General features: G+C 37.3%; 1 protein-coding gene across 5 annotated transcripts in view; it reads left to right on the top strand.

Moving 5' to 3' along the window:
* Positions 1 to 999: 999 nt before the first annotated feature.
* The window catches only part of KCNC2 (potassium voltage-gated channel subfamily C member 2), a 169,320-nt gene continuing 148,069 nt past the window's right edge, over positions 1,000 to 22,250 (top strand). For 4 of the 5 annotated variants that reach the window (XM_023230471.3, XM_023229785.3, XM_023231947.3 and 1 more), the window contains exons 1-2: positions 1,000 to 1,653; positions 2,863 to 3,568. In XM_023230471.3, the coding sequence (XP_023086239.1) occupies positions 2,882 to 3,568 (687 nt within the window). In that variant the 5' untranslated portion in view covers positions 1,000 to 1,653; positions 2,863 to 2,881. The remainder of the gene's footprint in view (positions 1,654 to 2,862; positions 3,569 to 22,250) is intronic. The other variant, XM_023182206.2, reaches the window with a different exon arrangement.

Below are 22,250 nucleotides of genomic sequence, written 5' to 3'. Positions count from 1 at the left end.
TCTTTCTTTCTTTCTTTCTTTCTTTCTTTCTTTCTTTCTTTCTTTCTTTCTTTTACTTTCTTGGAATATGCACGCAGATACACACGTACACACACGCGCGCGCACGCGCACATGATCTGTTTGGTGATGAGGCCTGTTATAGGTTAAACAGTGTCCCTTCCCTTCACAAAAGTTGTATTGGAGTCCTAACCTTCAGTACCTCAGAATGTAACCTTACATGGATATAGAATCTTTATAGAGATAGTGAAGTTGAAATGGGATCATTTAGGGTGGGCCCCAATCTAATATAACTGATATCCTTATAAAAAGAGGATGTTTGGACACAGAGACAGGTAGGCATGGAGAGAAAATAGTCAGAAGAGGCACAAGCAGAAGATGCCTATTTACAAGCCAAGGAGAGAGGGCTGGAACATATTCTTCCTCCAAAACCCTTAGAAGAAGCCAACCCTAACAACACTTTAATTTTGTATTTGAAACTGGCAGAACCATGAGACAACACATTTCTGTTGTTTAAGCCACCCAGTTCGTCATACTTTCTTATGGCAGCCCTAGCAAACTAATACAAGGGGAAATGAAAACTTGAGAAAGGGTGAAATTGGCTTATTAGAGAATTACTTGGATACTTGGGTATCTGTGGCTTTTCTCTTCAGCTTCAGACAAAAAAAAAAAAAAAAAAAAAAGAAAACAAAACAAACAAACAAACAAAAAAACTGGAGCTTGTACTTTGTAAAGCACTATCTTCCTGGGATAAACTTCTAAAACTTGTTTTGCTTTAGATAACAGTGGTGTGGTGGCTACAGACTGACATTTGATTTGAAAAAGCAAGCCAGAGGCATGCATAAGACATAAGAAACAATATTTACTGTCACCTGTAAGTAGACCTCTCTCTCCGGTCAGCTGTCATTGAGAAAAAAAAAAAAGCAGTTGGTTTTAGATTCTCTCACTTGTTGGGAGGGGTGGGGCATGGCGAGGGGTGGGAGAGAGAGAGAGGGTGTGGAGAGTAGGGTGTAAATAAGGCAGGCAGAAGCTCCAGAGAGGGTGGAGACAGAGCTTCACAGAAGAAAAATATGTGAACCTGGTTGGTACAACATAGCTTCTCCAGACCCACCCACCCTTTCCCCAGCTCTGTGCTTTGGCTGGCAGCGGGAGGTTGACGGCGAGTGGTGCTGAAGGGACAGCTCCAGCAGCGGCTGATTTGGGGGGAGAAACGAAATCTGCAGATGGAATCGGAGCAGGGCGACTTCACCTTCAAGTGGTGAGCTCTCCTGACCTCCGGCCAGTCTCCGCTCCATTCACGGCCAGCCGATCTGCCCGCTCCTGGTGGGGTCGGGCAGTGCCGGCTGGACCCGCCCAGAGCTCCATGGTTTGCCCAACCCTGCGCGATGGTGACTCTGGGCGCGGAGGTTGGCGACTGGCAAATCCACAGATCACAGAATGAAGGCGAGGAGCGCGGCCGGCGGCCGGCGGGGGCTTTGTCCCCCACCCCAGCGCCCAGAGAAGCGGCTCAACCACCTGAATCCGGAAAACGCCAACAAGTAGTTTCTCGTCGGAGAACGGCGGCTCAGCTGGGCGCCAAGACTCAGTCCCGCTGCCCAGAGAACCCCGTCCACTCGGAAACCAAAGCAGAACCACTTTTCTCTCGGTCTCCTTAAGGTATCTGGAAATGGGAGTGGGGATGGTGAAAGGGGCGATTTCCTGGAAAGGGCTTGTTGACCCTGCAGGCAGGCATCCCCCTGCTCCGCATTTCCGCAATAGATATGTAGAGATGAAGCCCTGGGGAGAGGTGACTGGGAGGCTGGAAACAGGGACACTGTCAGCGAGACTTCCACCTCAGGGACCCAGGGGGTGTGCCTCCAAGCAGCTTTTCCCCGAGCCTCGCCCCTCCTAGAAAGCAAATCCCCCACCCTCCACCCTCTAAGGGATTTGTTTTTCTTGGGAAGGGGGATGGGTGGGATGCACTGATCACTTCTATCCTTAAAGATGGATCCTAGTTAGTTGTTTCCTTTCCCAAGTAATAATAATATCAACAACAACAATAATAATAGTGTGAAAAGGAAAATGAATGAGGAAATAAGTCAGAGGTCTCCTAGGTGAAAAGCAACAGCAGAGATTTTTTTTTTTTTTTCTCTGACTTTTGCGTGGTCTTTTTGCATGGTCTGTGAGCAAACGTAGAGGTGAATCTAGAACAGGTTGCGCAGAAGACACTGCCTGAGCGCTAGGGAGTAGCGAGGGCTCCGGGGTTGACCTAGGGTGGGTGTGGAATCGGGGCTCTTCACAGGGTGAGGAGAGGGTGTGCTCTCACCCAACACTGTCAAGTTGCCTGAGGAAAACCCCCTGCCTAAGGAAATTGCATCCAGGCTAGGGGAAGGGGAGAAAGAGGAGGGTTTTGGAGAGTGGGAGTGAGAGGCCAACCAGGGGAGGAGGAGAGAATGGGGAAAAGGAGGGGGAGAAAGTAGGCTTAGAGGGAGGGAGAGGGTGTTTGGGGAGGCAGAGAGGGGGTTAGGGGCTGAGAGCAGGTTGGACTTGAGAGGGAACAGAAAAGAGGAAGAGTGGAAGGTGAAAAGATGAAGGAGAAGAGATCAGAGCCAAAAAAAGGAAAGCGGGAGGCAAGGGAAACCGTGTCATGAAAGGTCAAGAAAGACTTGGACTGCTGTCTCCGTAGTTCTCTGGAAACCTGGGAAAGGTGTGATGCAAGAGGCGGGGACAACGCTGGACGTTGATCCCCTCCGGGGGAGGGTCCTTTACCCCATGCCTGTCTGCCAACCCTGCATCCCGGGACTCGCTCTGGGTTGGCGATGGGGGTCTTGGTGTGTCTTTGACGGCCAAGATCTTTAACTCGGCGCTGTGTTTGCCTTTCCCCAGTCATGTCTGAGTCACAGAGATGGGCAAGATCGAGAACAACGAGAGGGTGATCCTCAATGTCGGGGGTACCCGGCACGAAACCTACCGCAGCACCCTCAAGACCCTGCCTGGAACACGCCTGGCCCTTCTTGCCTCCTCCGAGCCCCCGGGCGACTGCTTGACCACGGCGGGCGACAAGCTGCAGCCGTCGCCACCTCCACTGTCGCCGCCGCCGAGAGCGCCCCCGCTGTCTCCCGGGCCAGGCGGCTGCTTCGAGGGCGGCGCGGGCAACTGCAGTTCCCGCGGCGGCAGGGCTAGCGACCACCCCGGGGGCGGCCGCGAGTTCTTCTTCGACCGGCACCCGGGCGTCTTCGCCTATGTGCTCAACTACTACCGCACCGGCAAGCTGCACTGCCCCGCAGACGTGTGCGGGCCGCTCTTCGAGGAGGAGCTGGCCTTCTGGGGCATCGACGAGACCGACGTGGAGCCCTGCTGCTGGATGACCTACCGGCAGCACCGCGACGCCGAGGAGGCGTTGGACATCTTCGAGACCCCCGACCTCATTGGCGGCGACCCCGGCGACGATGAGGACCTGGCAGCCAAGAGGCTAGGCATCGAGGACGCAGCGGGGCTCGGGGGCCCAGACGGCAAATCTGGCCGCTGGAGGAGGCTGCAGCCCCGCATGTGGGCCCTCTTCGAAGACCCTTACTCGTCCAGAGCCGCCAGGGTAAGGCCAGAATCGACCCCTTCCCTGCTGCTTCAACTTCTCCCAACTCCCTCCCCAACTTTCTGTTCTTTTCCACCCCGGGGCCTCAGGGATGGGGGTAGAAGAGACCCGGGGCTTCCTAGCGATGCGGTTAGAGGCTCATCCTTTGCAGGGTAAACCCAGGGACCCTGGCCACCATCCCCACCCAGTCCCATGTTTCTCCTCCTCTTCTCCCAACTCAAACAGATTTACTTTAGCAGATGGGACCTACAGGGCAAATGTCGACTTCTCTGTGCACGTCTTCTGGACCTTGTCCTGAAACGGGTATGAGGATTCATCTCGAATTTCTCCCTCACTCCTTTGTTCTAACTTTTCCTGTAGCTCAGATCTCTCTTCTGGCCTCCTGGTCATCCCTATTTGACATTTTCAGTTTGGCCCCTTCACATCTGACTCACCCAGAGCAGTGCTCCAATTAGGGATTGATTCTGAGGACAGAGGAAGGGGGAATGGAATGTATCTATGTGACTGGGGAGATGGAGGGAGGAAAGATTTGCCAGGAGGTTTATTTTGTAAAGAGAATCTCCAGAACATTGTTTGGGCCTGTCACTTTCCAGGGTAGATGAATACTAGGATCGTTTCTGTGAGTTGACCAGAGAGCCCACTTACACACGGAATTTTGAGCCTAGTCCCTTTCTCTTTGGGCTGTATCTCTGATCCTTACAGGTTGAACATACATTAACCCATTAACCACTTTGGTGATCCTAGTTCTCTAAATCTGAATAATTATCATAGGAACAAACTTTATTTTAATTTTAATATTGTGATTCCAGCCTCAGTGTTCTTTTTTTGGGTGGGTTCTAGTATAAATGACAGCTCAACTTTAATCCTTGACATTCCCAATTAATTCTTCAAAATCTCATGAAGAGATTATAAAAGTAACCAATAATGGTTTCTCTGGTTGAAAGGAAATAAAGACATATAAATAACCACAAATTACACAGTATGTGAACGGTTTTTAATTATATGTGAGAACAAAGTACTGTATTTGGTTAAATCTTTGCAACTGCATGTGTCTGGTTTGCTTCCGACACCCAGAAATGACACCCCATGGGCAGAATGGGAATTCTCCCAACTTTACTTTGGCTCTATCTTCATTATTTTCTTCCTCTGTATGTCAGAAGTGTCTGCATCTGAGATGTTATGCAGCTATCTACTAATTTGTCAGAAGATGTGCTTCTGATAACACTTTGGAAGTCTGTGGATGTGTTTTGTTTTCAGTGTGAAATAGAATATGAAAGAGACAATTTAAAGCATTGCTACTCTTTTAGATTTGGTATTTAAATGCATACATAAATTCTAGCATGACTGTATACACATATTTGAACATAGAATTAATAGCTTCAACTTGGAAATCTTTTTTTTTTTTTTTTTTTTTTCTTCTCTCAAGCCCATACCAAAATTCAAAAAAAAAAATAGCATTCATTCAGGAAAAAAAAAAAAAAAAAAAAAAAAAAAAACTAAACCAACCAAACAAAACCACAAGTGCATATTTATTTAAATTAAACCACAGGCTCATGACCATTACATCTGTGCATCTGTGTTTCTTGGATTCCAGCTGAGTGTTATAGAGCTCTTTCCATTTGGTGGCTAAAAAGATAATCTGAATTTGTTTTCAGGCCCGTCGTGTGATTCCTTTTTCCAGATAATGTGCTACAAAAGGACAGAATGTTTTATTATTTTTCCTTATGGTAACATAATACATTTTATTGTAGGCCAGGTTGCATAGCAAAAACTTTAAGAAGGTGTTCAACTTTTATCATTGCCATGAAATTTGATTCTATAGATTATTGGTCAAAAGGATAAAGCATTGACTTGAAAATTGTGTGTTTAAAAAACATTTATTATGATATTTCATTATAATAATATTGAGGCTTTGATCTGCATCTGTTTTAGGTGAGAAAAGAATACACCAAAATTGAGACTGAAACAAGGTCAAAGGGCAAGTAGAAACAGAATCAGCTAAGAATCATAGACCTGAAAAATTTATTTGAGGTCACTTTTAGTCAAGACCCTTTATATTGTAGATGAAGAAAATGAAGACTGCAGATGCTAAGTGATGGCCAAGGTTATACATCAAGTTAATAGCAAAGCCAAAATTATCCCAGAGGTCTCATGACTCTCTCCTCAGGCCCTTTCTAACAAAATTACTGATTATAACTGGACTGGATTGTGAAATCTCTGCAGATCACATTGCTCTTGAGATTTAATGCGGCATGAGACATCCACTAGAATCCTAACTCTCAAAGGTCATCTATGAGTTTTAAAATATGCGTATTCCAGGACTTTCGCTCCTAGAATTTTTACCCTTTACCACCCAACAGTAGAATAAAAATATGGGACTTGAATTAACTTCTTAAAAAGAATCCTGTTTGAACTTTCCATTTTTATTGACCAGTAAGTGTTTAATGTTTGGCTTTCTTTTGTGGGTCTTGTCTTCAGGGAAATCTCTTTTCAAATTACTAGGGGTTGGCTAAAAAAAAAGTAATCGTAAGTCACTATTCTACTTAAAAGTGACTTAATATTTTTTCCTGAGCACTGTTAGTTAAGATGATAACCTGACAATGTTATCTGACTGGTTTGAAAAATAGAGTTACATGTGGAGGCCACAAGCTGAAATTATATTTTGCATGGACACAATTTGAGGACACATAAAACAATTATCAAGTGGTTTGCTTCAGTTGTCTTATTATCATGAGTCTCATTCTTAATAGAAGTATTTGAAGTTTTATAAACACTCTTACTTTTTAACATTAGCTCATCTTTTATTGAAATATTTGACATGAAAAATTTTAACTCTCTGAATTCCCTTTCCAACTCATTATACTTGTTTCACAATTTTCTTTTTTCTCCAATATTGAAAAGATTAGATCAGTTACATAATAGATGTGCTTTGTTTGTAACTTTTATGATTTAAATGACAGACAAAAACAACGGTGATAGGAACTGCATAATTAATTGGATTTTGCTACCCTGCATTTTTGCCTTCTCTTTTGGTTGGCATGCCCCTCTCCTCTATGATTTTTAATTTATTAAGTAAATACATATTTGAGGGGTCTAAATTGTTCTATTTCAATTGGTAAATAAGTTTATATCTTGTGCATTTAAGTTTTTATTCTTAAGAATAGTATTCAAAGATAGAAGTTTATAAAAATTCAAATGTAAGTTGTCATGGAAACCTGTTGTGGAGAAAATGAGATCAGGAAAATAATGAGAGGTTATTTTGTTGATACTAGTGAGTGATATTTACAAATAGTAAAAAGCAAGGATGCATACAGATACTTGTAAAAATGTGATGCACTGTATATTTTCAATTTAATATGTAAGTGTTAGAAAAAGGTAAAGCTTCTATGTGCTTTCCTTTGAAGAATGTATCATATATAAGAGGACGGGCACCAGGCAGAAATTCCTTGATAGAGTTTCTAGATTTTTAGAAGTTTTAAAAAATGACATAAGGACAAAATACTAAAATAAAAGACAATTTTGAAGAATCTGTTTGGAATATTAAACAGCTGAGAGCAGGTTTAAGTTTCTCTTTCTCTTCTTTCACTTACTTTTTAATAGGGTAGGGGAGATGATTGAATTCAGCTCTGTTTTAGAGTGTTGGCTCTTCCTTGGTGATTTATGCATATCTTTGATTACCTGATCATCTTCTGTTTTTTACTTTTAAAGCACATTTTAGAAAAGAAAAAACAAAATAATAACTGCCATGGAACCCCACTTAAGATGTTGGCTTTTTGGTGTGTTTCTAGCTCTTTCACGTACATTCCCCTGACCTTTATTTCATTTACCATTGTTGAAATACAATATGGGTTGTATATCATACACAATCCTTCTGAATCATACATGGGTTATGACAGTGAATCTATACTTTTTTAAACCTTGAAAATAATTCACATTACTAGCATTATAGATTATTTCTACAGCATTGCTAAAACATACTCCTTAGAAGCCATTAACATGGACATTTTAATTTCTAGCATTAGACTCAAATTTGTAAATATTTCATTTACTTTGTATGGGCCACTTTTTCCTCTTCCCCAAGCCACAAAACAAAACAAGAAAGAAATGATCTAAATAAATATTTGCTAGTATTAAATGTAGCACTTGATGTTTAAAAATTATAATAAGGTGTAGGAACAATTTGAATGATATATTAAGATTAAAGGAAGAAAATGTATTAAGTCTTGTTTGGTAAGAGTGGCTCTAATTAAATAATGGCTAAATATAGCTTATTCATAAAATATTGTCAATTATTAAAATTTTAGAAAATTCATTTATTCAATGAATATTGATTATGTAGTCACTGTAGACTGGAAACTATGAAAAGTACTAGGAATACATGGAGAAGATATAGTCCTTTGCCTTCAGTGAGCTCACCTCTCATTTATAATAAAAAATTATAGGGCATTGTCTATTAAATAAAAGTAACAAGATTATGGCAAATAAAATTCTAGAGGTGTTAAAAATGAATTTCCTCAAAAAAAAAAAAAAAGATCTCACATAGGAATATTGCTTGACACATGCAGTAAAATATTCCTTTTAGAAATGATGAAGTTAAGATATTATTGGTCTTTATTTTATTACAAAATATTAGGATCTTTAATTCTTCATTTTTCTGTTTTCACAATGACTTGCAGGCTCTCACCTTACAATATAATGAAGACTGTACTTATATCAAACAACAATTGAACTATTTGGGTGTGTGGCCAAGTTTATTTTATTATTTCCATTTAATTACAAGTCATGACCAACCACATGACAATGCATACCCAAACTTCATATTCCTCAAAAGACTCTGCTATAATAGTACAGTGTGTTTGCACTTTCCACCTAAGCATTTAAGTGTCTTTTCACCTTTTCAGGGCCACTAGTTAAAAGGTTTATAAATAAATTTAATTTTATGCCTGTATTCTGAGCATTGGATAGAATCAGAGTACCTGATTTAATGGATCACTAAAATAATCCAGTAAATTTAATTGTCAATTAAATATATATACTAGTAACATACACATGAGGTGACCTGATTTATGGCTGGACAGTAGGTGTGCAAAAAGTGAATGTACTTGGATAAATTAGGTATGACCTTTTTCTGTAATATTTTGCTAAGAGCTCATTTGTAGAACTGAGTTGACAAAATTAAATAAAAGACAAGGAAAGTTTTTATCTTTGTCAGTAAGCTTATTTTCAAAATAACTGAAAAGGAAGGTATAGATCAACCTTTTTGTAGATTTCCCATTTGAAAATGTTTATCATTACCATCAATTTTTACTACAACAAACAAAGTAAATGTGATTTTCAAGTCTTGTATTCTTTGAACTTCTGAGTCATATATTCTTTTTATTGTGGGAACCTTTAGAAATGTGTCTAAATAAAATAGTAAAGAGCATTAAAGATAAACACAGATCTGTAGAAGAAAATATATAGTGGCAAAATAGTCCAAAAAATTATCATCAATATATTCCATAAACTTAATTCAATTCTGGTTGAAATATGAAGGGCTTTTCTTTATATTCATAAGAGCAGTCAAGATATTCTTTTAAGACAGAAAAGCACTGCTTTTTTGCCTTCCGTGTAGGTTGAGGGATGGTAAATAATCTTAACACTGTGTAGTCAATATTTTCATGGAAAGTGAATAGAATGTGAGTGTTGGGAGGAGAACAGAGCAGGACTGGGTATTACCTGGAAAAAGAATTGAAAAACGAATGAGACCTATCAGACCTATGCTCCAGCACTAATGTGTGACCTTGGAGAATTTACTTCATCTTCCTGAATCTTGATTTTCTTTGCTTTATTCTGAAAAGTAAAACACAAACATTGAGATGACACATTGGACTAGATAGTGTCTAAAGTTCTTTTCAGCTCTAAAATGTTGAGGTTTGTAGGATAGTTATTGCTAAAGATTCTGGGGGAAAGGGGAAGGGACAACACGTTCATGCCCATTCTGATTGCACTCCAAGGACCATCACACTAATAAGGTAAACCAGAATCTTTTTTTGTTTTGTTTTGTTTCCATTTTCATTTGTAACTTTCTGCCCTTCTTTTTCCCCCTACAGCTGTTGGGTAGCTACTGCTGTGGTTACCATAGAAACAGGTTAGCTCCCAGCTTCCTGTTTCCATTGAAAACAGCTTTCTCTCAACCACATATTGATCTCAGGAAATCATTTTGCTGTAGCTCTGTCATGAAACCCATAAAGATGATCAGCTCTGTCATTTCCTAGGTCTAAGATTCAGTGCAGGTGTATATCCATCCACCTGCAAGGGTAACTGATTAGATAATCTCAGTCTTATTTTCACTTGAAAAGTATCTTGTCAACAACACCATGTTTTTCCCCTTTTCATATTTTATATAAAAGGGACAGTCTTATTCTCTTGAGGACTTACACTATGCCTAACACATTTAAGTGTTTACAAAATAGTGTCAAATTATTCAATTCTAATCTCTTTCATAACCCATTCTATCAGAATAGACATAGAAAATAGTGTGCTGTCTAGCACACTTCATAAGTTAAAATTACATTTTGTTCATAATGTTCATATGTTCATTAAGATATATTTTAATGTGCTGACTAGTGAAGAGTATTTAAAATGAATGTGCATGTATAGTGTATAGTGTTCCATATTTCTCTTTTGAGAAAATATTTTTTCTATTTTAGGGTATATGTATCTACATAAAAAGAATATATATTCACTGTTATAATACAGATACATACTCAGGGAATATATTTGTAAAATTTGCATGTGGGTAAGATATGGGATCGACTTGTGGGAATATAATTTAAAGTTTTGATTGAGAAGTGCGTGAGTGCATGTTATTATGTGTGTCCAAAATATATTTTATATTAGTGAAATTGGTGAAGAAATATGTGATAGACTTCCGGCGTTTATGCTGATTAGAACTGGAAGAAAATTGGCAATCATCTGGCACAATTGCCTCGATTCACAGAGGAGACAACTGACATGTTTCAGCCATGACAAGTTAGTGACAATGGCAGGGCTAATGTTTAGATCTTGTGATTTCTGATTAAGTGTTCATTCTATTCAATTTTGATTGCTTAGTTTATACTGTGTTTAACACTAAATACACAAATTTTAGCTGTTGGGAAGCAGCAAGACTGTTAGGAAGGATAGGCTCTGACCCCTTCCATGTCTTACTGTTCAACAATATCAGAAATTTGTCATTATTTTAGGGATTTGCCTTATTTTCAAGATTCCCTTCCAGTTGCAGTCTTCCATTGCTGCCTTCTCCACTAGTTTTACATGTTATTGTCTTACTTCCTTTAAAGCCTTAAAACTAACCTGCTTATGCACTTAACCCCCTTTTTCCCCTTCAGCTCGTAACACCTATGAAAAGACCTGCGGGAGCCTACCTCCCAAGCTGAGCCAGAAGATATAGATAATTAAGAAATAAGATACCTATTTTTCCTTTGACCCTTTTGTGTATATGTCTTTTATAATGTGTTTTTCTACTCTTGTTCGATTTATTTATTTTTAATGCAACACTGGTTCAACCTATTGGCAATAGAACATCATCTTCTCAAATGTAAATAACCAGGTCATGGTGGGTTTTCCCAGGGATAATTGGTGAATTGAAGAGAAAAGCGTTTAGAGCTATTGGAGATCTGCAAACAAAGTTAAATGTTGTTGTAAGGTCAGTAAATACAATACAGAAAAAACAATTTCCCTGAACATTCTTTAATGAACAGTAAACCAAATATGGTGTGATGGGAATGTAAAGCAATGTTATAATTTGGGAGTGTCCCAGAAAATACATTTTATAGAAATCAAAACAGAAGAACTTGGGGCAAAATGTTATGGATAACATTGGGCAAAAATACTCCATAATTACTGCAATTACTTGACTGGAAGTCAAGTAATTTCCTGAAAGTTGATAATAATACCAATATCTTGCTAAACTGACACTTCCTCAATGCTGTATGTGTCCAGAAAATCTCATGCAGACACTTAAGTAGTGTCTTCTTCATTCTTTGTTTGAACCCCCTGGTTGGTGTGCTATCAAATCTTAGAGCTTTGCCATTCTTCAAAAATATCTGACTGTGCTGTAGACATCTTTAAATATTGGAGCAAAGGCAAAGATAGTCTTTCTCGACAGTTTCTTCTATAACTTAGTCTTAACAGTGAAAGGTGTTTTCCTTTGAGTTGTTTCTACGATGAAAGACCAAGATAGAAAAAATAATCAACTTTTGGTTGCATAAATTCTCTTATTTTATACCAATATTTTATCCAGGATTTTAAAACTGTTTAGTAAATAATAAAATGCAAAGACATCTTTTATAAAATGTAGTGATTTAAATAACATTGTCCATATATTCAAATAATATTAATTGACTCTGTAAGATTACATGTTTATAAATTATGTTTAAGCAAAAACTATTTGGATCAATGTAAATTCATTTTTTTGAGTTTTTTATCATTTTGGGCTCCTTGAAAGGGCCAGACATTATTCAGAATTTATGTAAAATTTGTGTCTATGCTTGCAAATTATAGAATAGAAATTCAGATATGGGGTTCTTGATTTTGGTGCTTTTAAGTTTATTGACTTAGGATTAAATGCTATTTGCTAAAAGTGAATATTGTATAATAATTGTGCCGGAAATGATGGCATAATAATCATTGCAGTAACAAGCTTCCTTCTGATGTTGATGTATTAATTTTTAGATAAAAGTAGCAAAACTGGTATTTAGGAAAGCTTAACAATACAGTTATTACAGTTTGACTTATCATTTAAGTTGTTCTACTTCTCTCTTTTAGGCTTCTTTTGGGAGCAATGAGAGGAATATTATGAGTTACTAGAATGCTCTAATGCAACCAAGTAGACTGAGTAGGAAATGGGCAGAATAGAACATTAACTGGCCTTTGTCTGTACAAACAGAATCTAAACTAGCAGTTATCTTTAATTTTTTAAATATATTATAACTTTATAATTAGGCCTGAATGAACCTATCACTATCATCTAAAATAATTAGTGGATGCATCAAGGTTGAGCAACTTTCATATTTGTATCATTTGCATGCTGTATACTTATGCTTAATTCCCAGGCACATAATGTTGACTGTAGTTTAATACTTAGAGTGCAATGCTAGAAATATAGAATTTAAGCAAACTAACAGGATCAAACATTTTAATGTATTATTAGGCTTTAACGACATTCAAAAATGATTAGACTTGATGCAAAAACAGGGTTGTCTTTAATTAATTGCCTCATTTTTTTCTATAAATTTACTGTTTAATTCTTAATTGTAGTATGTACATGCTATCAGTTGCTAGATTTTTTAAAATTTAGTGAATGTTTTAAAAAATTTGATTCTTTTTCTATTTTTCCATCATTGACTCAATTTATCTCTGATTTATCTATCATAGGTGATTTCTTAGTAACACTTGTTTTTTAGATGTAAGTGCAGTTGCCAGAGTACTTGACGTTGTACTTCAGCGCTGGGTTTCTTTATCAATATAGTCTTTTGTGTTTCCTCTACGTTGGCCTGCACTGATTGGATGATAAAGCAGCATGTTGTTGTCAGAGTTTGTACATTCTCCTTTAACTAAACAAACTGGGAGAGAAAAAAAGCATCAAAGTTTCTAATGCTTTTGAATCTCTTAGTTGACAACTATTGAATTTCAACTGTTGGCCAGAACTAGGTTATGTTCTAAGAATGCAAAATGCAAAATGGATTAAAATTCAGCACTTGCCTTCACGACACTTGTATTCAGTAGGAAAAGAAGAACTATAAATTCACAGTTATAGTGCACTAAGTGATATAGTAGAGACATTCATATAGTGTAGACACACAGGTTAAGGAGGAAACAAGTCTCCTATACAAAGGAGATGACAGTTTGGTTAACTCCCATAAGATAAGTAGGCATTTTCCAAAAATCAAGGGGAAGGTCAAAGGAATAGTGAGCAAACATGAAGGCTTAACGGGGAATATCATGTCATGTAACACTGAATAATAAAAAAATCTGAAGGCATGAAACATGGCAAAGACAGAAGAACAGGCTTGAGAGAACAGGGAGAGTGGAAATTGGGAAGGAGGGGACCGCTGGGCTTATATATAAGATATCCTGCTTAGATGTAAGACTCTCAGTCCAGGACAGCAATAGACACTGTTTTATCAGTTTACTTAAAATTTGCAGTGCACAAATTTGGATGTGCCTATGAATCACCTAAGATGATGACTAAAATTGTACAAATCAGGTCTCGCCCCAGAGATCCTAATTCAGTGGGATTTGGGTATGACTCAGCTCAGGTGAATGTGTTTTGAGCACAGCTGGCTACTTGCTCACTATGTGCCAGTACTCTGCTACGACTGCAGAGAAAACAAATACAATTGAACAATGAATTAAGAGAAAAATCAAGCTTAGACCAGTATTAGAACTGGAGTCCAGTAGGATGTTACCTACAGTAGGTTACCTGTAGTCCAGTAGGATGTTAACAGGTGTTGTCTCTCAAAAGAGTTTCCTGGATGGAAGAATTTGGAAAAAAGTTAAAAATAAAGTTATATAGTTGTTTTTTTTTAATTGCATGTCTTCTTAGAGTGAAGGGGTTAAGTAACTAACTGGCTGACTTCTGATAGTTGATTTTGAGATGGAAGCGAATTAGTGTATTACTGTTAAGGACTTGACTGAATATGCTAAATGTGAATTCTGACTTAACAACTTGCTTGCTGTCTTTTCTTCAGGGAATTCTCTAAGGCTCCTTTTTTCTCATGTGGACCAGGAAGAAAATAATAGTGTCTGACTCAGTAGAGTGCTACGAGGAAAGACAGAGCACATTTATGTTAAGAATCCAGACCTGGTTCTAGAAATGTCTTTCGTATTACTGTTACTCTTAACATTATCATTGCTATTATTCTTTTTTTTTTTTTTGAGGTGGAGTCTCGCTCTGTCGCCCAGGCTGGAGTGCAGTGTTCGGATCTAGGCTCACTGCAAGCTCCGCCTCCCGGGTTCACGCCATTCTCCTGCCTCAGCCTCCTGAGTAGCTGGGACTACAGGCGCCGGCCACCTCGCCCGGCTAGTTTTTTTTTGGGGGGGGTATTTTTTTGTAGTAGAGACGGGGTTTCACCGTGTTAGCCAGGATGGTCTCGATTTCCTGACCTCGTGATCCACCCGTCTCGGCCTCCCAAAGTGCTGGTATTACAGACTTGAGCCACTGGGCCCAGGACGTTATTATTCTTTGAGGCAAGCATTGCTCATTTCTGGAGGTGAGGAGTTTATAGTAGCCTACTTTAAGAAGGCTTTCTGGTGTTTAGAATGTTCATGAAGAAATAAGTTGTCTTTCCCTGAGATTTTTCATGTGGATTCTAAATGACTGTCTGTCCGGGCAGTTGTAGAAGTAATTATTTCATGTATGATTAAATGGTAATTAATTAAAATAATATTTAATATACATATTATAAATCAGGCATATTCCAAGCGGCAAGGTGAAGGCATATTCCCAGCCCTTAACACACTTGTAGTCTATTGTAAGAAAACAACCAAAGGATGATGATAGTGCAATGTCATAATATCTGCAGTAGAAGTGAGCACAGGGTGATTTGGAGGTTAACACAGCTTTGCTAGCATTGGAAAAATTTTCCAATCTGTTGGTACCACAGGATGAAGAGGAGATAGATTTTTTCAGACAGTGGGAAGAGCCTAAATAGTTTCAACAGGAAAGGAAGGCATGGACTGTTTGTCCTGTTTGAGGTACTGTGAGTAATTAAATACCACTGGAGCTTTGAGCAAGGGGTGGGGAGGTACACAGGAGACAGACCCTGAGGTTGGCTGGGAATGCTTGATAAGTTCTCTTGAGAAGTTCTGGTCTTTTCTCTGCTGGTAGTGGAGAGATTGTGAAGGATTTTAAGAGCACCAGCAAACAGATTTGTAATTGGGAATATCTTTCTGAAACCTTTGTAGCTGAAGAGGGGATTGTGTTGGAGCGGGTGAGTGTAAGTTTTTCAGGAGGGCCACAGTTTAGTGTGTTACTGAAGTAACACAGGTGGTAGGAGACAACATTGAACCTTGAAATAAGACAGTAGCAAGAGGAATGAAGTACAATGGTAAAATGGACACAGTTGAAGAGGAGTTTTGACTAATTAGGTAGGAGTGAATGAGGCAAAAAGAAAAGTCAAGAATGTTCCCTTAGTTTCTGTTTGTGTTATGAGACAAGAGAAACTTTATGACTTCTTCCTCATTCAAGATTCAATGGTTACATTTTGGGTATCTGGCTCATGAGTAGTTAGTTATTCTTTTACAAGATTTAACACTATAATATTTGGTATTATATTTTGTGATTTTTTCTTTTATATTTCTGTATAAACCACTTAATTATAGAAGGCTACTTCACAGGCTTTATGGTTGTGAAATTAGATGCTGAGTATTATGCCAGTTAAGATTTTTGGTTATTGTAATTCACCACCATGACAAGTTAGTTAGATAAGCAATCCTCTGTACAAGAAATACAGGATTTACATTGCTACTACTTTATTTAAAACCCAAAAAAATAATATTAGCTTTTGCATGGTTTCTTTTTTTTAATATATATATTAATTCATTAAAAATAATCCTCTTACATATTAATACACATAAATAATATTTATGAAATATGTTATGATCAACTACACTTCCAAAACAAACATTTAATGAGAAGAGTTATCACTACATCTTTTACACATTTTGCAAATCTGCCTGTCCCATGTAGAAGTTCATGTAGATTCCAAAACTAGAAATTTGAATTGAACTAGGATTAAAGGAAAATGATGATGTGATTTTGAAGTTCAAAATACTCCTTGGAAAATTGCTTTACATAAAACTCACTGTCAAAAAGTAGAGGAAAGAGCAAAGGTAGTGAGGAAGAAAAATAAAAATGAAAACAGGTATTAAACTGGGAAGATGGTGACTTCAGAGACAAGGCAGTCATTCCTTCCGAGGCACAAACATACCACACCATTTTCTTGTTTTAAAAGAACTTTATCCATTTTCCTTGAGTATATATTAAGATTCCATAGAATGGCTCTTCAGAACCTTGTTACTACCTATGCTTCTAGTCATTTTCCTTACAACTCCACTGCCAAAAGTGTAGTTATGTTCAAACCACAATTTTTTTTTTTTTTTTGCCATTCCTGGATATAAGACATGTATTCTCTGGTTATCAAATATTTTTTAACACCTCCTCCCAAGCAGTTAATTTCTTTCTCTGAGTTTCCACATAATTTTATAGACATTGTATTATAGCACTTAACTAACTGTATTAATTTCCTAGGGCTTTCATAACGAATCACCACAACCAAATGACTTCAAAGGGGTGACTTAAAACAACAGACACCTATCTTCTTACAGTTTTGGAGGCTAGTTTGGCAGACTTGGTTCTTCTACTGGCTCTGAAAGATAATCTGTTTCATGACTCACTGCCTGCTTCTGGTGGTTACAATTCTTGGAGTTTCTTTGTGTTTCTTGGCTGTAGATGCATCTCCATCTTCACATGATGATCCCCTTCCCCTGGCCTCACCTTGCCCTCAGTGTATGAATCTCTGTTTTCTCTTCTTATCAGGACAATAGTCAATTGAATTATGTCCTGATTATGTCCTGATCCAGCCCAGTATGGCTCCATTTTAATTTAACTAATTGTTAAGTTAGCTAAAATTTAATTCTGAGGTTTGGGGTAGACATGAATTTTGAGGGACGCTATTGAACCCAGTACCTTAATTTTTCCATTTTGACAACACATTTGCAATATTCAGGCAATCTTTCTTATTTTCTGGTTACTCTTTTTTTTTCATGTCTGTGTATTGTAACTTAATGACTGTAATGTCTTTGTGAATCTTTCTGAAGATACTAGTTAGAAAATTCTTTAAATTATATTTTATTTCTGTCATTAACTCTAGTCCCTCTATGAAATTTCTTTTTCATTTGTTTGTCTTGGTTGTTGCATTTTATACTATTGATTCTCTTCAGATAACTTTTCCTCTGAAAGAGAGCTGGGTGAATATAGTGTGTTGTGGGTAGGTTGGCAGGATGGTGCAGAACACAGGATTCCCTTCGGGGTGGGTGGATAGGAGCAGGTGGGCAAATTGGGGTACTGTGGAGGTCTAAAAAAGGAAGTTTTATTTGGAGATAGAACTTTGGAGCATTTCAGTCAATGTGGGGTTATCTTTCATTTTTATTTTTCTCCATGCACTTTGAGGAAATATGAAGGTACCTTAGAGTTTGCTCCATTTTTCTTTATCACACCAACATACCTAATTTAGAACTGTCTTCTCTTCTGTTGATTCCCTACTCTATTTATAGAGCTGTTCTTGCTAGCTATATTCTAAGGGCAAATTCTATAGCCAGACACTGAAAGAAATTTCAGACCTTCTAAGCAGTTGTCCCATAGCCAGTTCCCTCTCCTAGTACATGTTGCCTCTGAATTTGAGGTTCCTCCGGATTTCCTTGGGAAGAAAAGGACCAATCCCAAGAAATACTCTGTCCTGTACCTATATTGAATTACATTACTCCACTTCCAATCTGTACATTCTTTATTTTCATCCTGCTTGCTTTATATCTCAGTATTCTAGTCCAATAATAATAACTTTTCATCCCTGTGATTATTTTTCACCATTTTAAATAACATTTGGGTAAGAAGATAAATTTGCTATCTTCAGCTAGAGTTTGACTATATGTGTATAGGCCTCTTGTTCATAATAGTTTTAAACTTGTATATAGGAACACTATTTTGTTGTTGTTGTTGTTTTTACCCAGAGTTATTAACAGTGTCTGGTTATTTTCTTGCTAGTTTTTTAAAAAATTGTAGATATTTATAGGGTACAATGTGATACTTTGATATATATTTACAATGTAAAGTAATTAAATGTGGCTAATGAATAAATTTCTCACCTTAATTTTTGTGGTGAAAATGCTTAAAATACACTCTTTTAGCAATTTTGAAATATATAATGCATTATTATTTATTATGGTCACCATTTTGTGCAATAGATTACTAAAGCTTAGGTTTTTATCACCATCTGAATAATTCTGTGATTTTCCTTGCCCACAATGATGTATTTCTCTATGATTCTTCCCCACAAAGGCAATGCTTCTTCTTTTCTTTGAGCTCACCTTCTTTTCCCACTTTTTAATGTATTCTGGTCCCCAAATACATACACAACCCTACTGAGAAAATTAGAAGCCTAGCATAATGTGTGATTTTCTCATTGCCATAAGAAGCTTTTTAGACTAACAGTAAAAGAAAAATTCTTGAAAAGGATCACTCGGATAATGGTGACACTTAATTTGTTATATACCCACCGAGAATACATTTATAAGAATCGTGCACTTTGATGGCTTAACAAATGTCTCTGAGTCTCCATAGAAAGTACACCATTAAGTTGGAATAATATTTACATATTAGTGTACTTTACATTTTTACACAGAAACATCGCCGGTGGGACCAAATGCTAAGTCCCCATTATGTAGAGAAGCTTCTGACTAACAATAATAGATGGCACTGATTGTCCTGCTAATTACAGGGAAATGAGGCCTTCACAGAAGGATGTTGTGTCCTAGGAAAAGATGCTGAAGAATGGATGTTGCGGCAGCAAGGAAATTAGACAAGGAGCGCAGGAAAAAAAGAATTCCTATTTATCACACGGTTGTTATTTTATTTCATTTAATAAATTAGAAATATCCAAAGGTGAATTTTTCCACATTCTATCTAGAATATACTTCATCAAACAAATGCTGTAAAGACTATTACATGTTAAACCAAATTATGCCCAGATAGTCCATCTGAGCTGTGGCAAATACCAGGACTGAGAAAGGTGTTTAAAGAAGCATAGGTACATTATAGCGGTCATAAAAATAGACAGAATGAAAAAAAAGTCTTCATTTATAATATTATAGAGATTAGGTAAATCTATATTCTTTTAGGAAAAACCATTGTGAGATAGTAGACGAAATAAATTTATAAAATAGATTATAATATTCAAAACAGACTATTAGAATGAATTTGTGGTTTCAAGATGAGGGGTCTTTATAGTTAAATTATTTTTTAAACAAAAAGTTTTCTTAAATCATAAATTTAAGTATTCTTACAATGGAAAATTGAGAAAATATTGAATAACCTGAGGAAGAAAATGGTCTTTTTTCCCCAAAGACTATTAAAAATTTAGTTTAGTTATTTCATTTTCTCTAAGATAATTATATCCATGAGGGCATATAGGCTTTTTTTTTTTTTTTTAATTTAACCTTCACAGGCAAGAACATAGTACCTTTTCATTTGTTTAAATCTGGTTTTAGATCTCAAAAAGTAATTTCATAGTTTACTTTATATAGGTCCTACATGTTCATTTTAAATGTTATTCCTCAATATTTTATGCCTGGTGGTTATTGTGAATGGTATCTTGCAGTCCATTACACTTTAGCCATTGATGGCATATGAGTAAGCTACTACTTTTAGTACATTAATCATAGGTATAGTTATCTTGCTGAATTCTTATTGATTGAAATAGTATTTAAACTTATTGTTTTAGTTTACTTGTGGATATGCCATATACAAATGATAATTCAGTTTATAATTTATAATAGTTATTACTAGTCTATATCTTGTATCTTTTAATTTATGATATATACATATAATTTGTAATTACTTTTGTGGTCATTATTTTCAGTCATATTTGTACCTGTTTAATTACTACTACTACTTTTCTGAAATTATTTTCTCTGGAGTCAATTTGGAAACATCTCTTTGTGATATGCTATATATATATTTTCCAGTTTCTTTATGGAACTAAGAAATAGTTTGAATATGATATATTTTTGTGTGTCTTCATATATCCAAGGATATCTTTCTGTTGCATTCACATATGAAAGTTCGCTTAGTACCCAAGTTTTGGATGTACAATTTTGTTTATTAAAACCTGCTATCTAATATTTAGAAATAATGAATATAGGCAAACAAAGAGGATAGAAACATTTCTATGCTGTGAGCACAGACAAGACCCCAAAACAAAATCTTGGATCTGGAAAGGCCCCAAGGAGAGCATAACCTTTAATTGAGAGCATCACCTCCTGAACTCTCAAAACACTAAAATGTAAAGGAATAGAATTTAGCCAAAGGAGATAAGGGGTGTTTAAGAAATAATAATTAGTGGGATAGAGGTCTTAGAGATGAGATCAAAGAAAATTAAATGAACTGAAAGAAGATAGGCATGAGCAGAGGTTAAGGGCTACTGGGAGCTATTGAAAGAGGGCCTAGAGAGGTAGTTATGGGACAATCAAAGGATATGACCCTACAACATAGTAGTTGTATGACCGTGGATGCTAAGTTTCTTTTTCAGTTTTGTAGTAAAACCTCCTCATAAATGGGCATTATGAGGATTAAATGAGATAACATATTTAATGTGCATAGCAGACTGCCTGACATAAAGTGAACATTCTATAAATCATAGCTATTACTATATCAAGCTTAATGGTAGGCTAATATTCAAAATCTTTAGCCTAATACCTGGTGGTATTTATCAAGTGATTTTTGCATTGGCGAGAGGTGGGGACAGAAGAGCCTCTTTTTCATTGGCTCATAGGTAGAAAATCCACGAGGTTATAGAAGACAGTTTTGAAGATAATTGTATTTTTTGCCAATAGGTTGCAGAGCGCGGCTGACAACCCTCTATTGCTGCTTTGACTGTAATTGCATTAGATATGAACCCTGTGTAGAATGAAGATAGACAACATTCCTGATACCGTTGCCTACGTTTCTCTGAATGGGGTGTAGGGAATGAAAGATCAAGTGGTACAGAGGAGACAAGTAGTGAATTACCGAAGCCCGGCACAGGTTTAATGAATTCTGATGCTTAGCACAGGTTTAATTACTGATGCCTAGCACAGGTTTAATGAATTACTGATGCCTAGCACAGGTTTAATGAATTACTGATGCCTAGCACAGGTTGGTACACAGTAGGTACTCACAGAAGTGTCTTCCTAACAGACTGGCGGATCGACTGCCTTTTAGGTGGAAAAGTATACTTTTCAGTAAGCCAGACACCAAAGTCTTCTACTGCTTCAACTTACAGATGCATCTCCAAGGGAAGCAACCGTAAGTCCCTTTCTTCCCTCAGTTCTGTGACTCCTTGGAATGGTTGTCAGATGATAAGGAATAATGCACAGGAATACCCCATGTCCTCTGTTATACTGCTGGTTTTAGAGAACGTAACCTGGTGGTAACTTTCTTCACCTTCTGAACTATCAAAACACTAATGACTGAGAAATAATTTTGTTGCAGAAGTAGGGTTTATCCCTCTTAGAAAGTAGCTCCCAGTCTTCAGAACATTATGGGTGGACTGATTCAGAATATTATGGGTGGACTGATTCTTGGCTAATGTAATTTCCCTAGTTAGAGACAATGCCTGCACCAACTAACTTTCAAGCTGAAGGGAGTTTTAAAATTTCCCTAATCCTGTCAATATTCACTATTTTCATTTCAAGAGCTTGAGCACAAGTTACTATGATCATCAACTCTTAACTATTCTCCTCAACAGTTATTTTGACTAATACAAACCCTTCTGGATTTTGCCATGTTGTTTATTGTTGTCCTAAATTTCCTGGGCTATTATAGTGTGTCACCTTGTTATCTATCTATCTATCTATCTATCTATCTATCTATCTATCTATCTAT

Source organism: Piliocolobus tephrosceles, chromosome 10 (genome assembly GCF_002776525.5).
Source record: "Piliocolobus tephrosceles isolate RC106 chromosome 10, ASM277652v3, whole genome shotgun sequence".
NCBI lineage: Eukaryota > Metazoa > Chordata > Mammalia > Primates > Cercopithecidae > Piliocolobus > Piliocolobus tephrosceles.
Note: the sequence above shows the minus strand (reverse complement) of the source record. Positions and strands in the feature narration are given on the sequence as shown.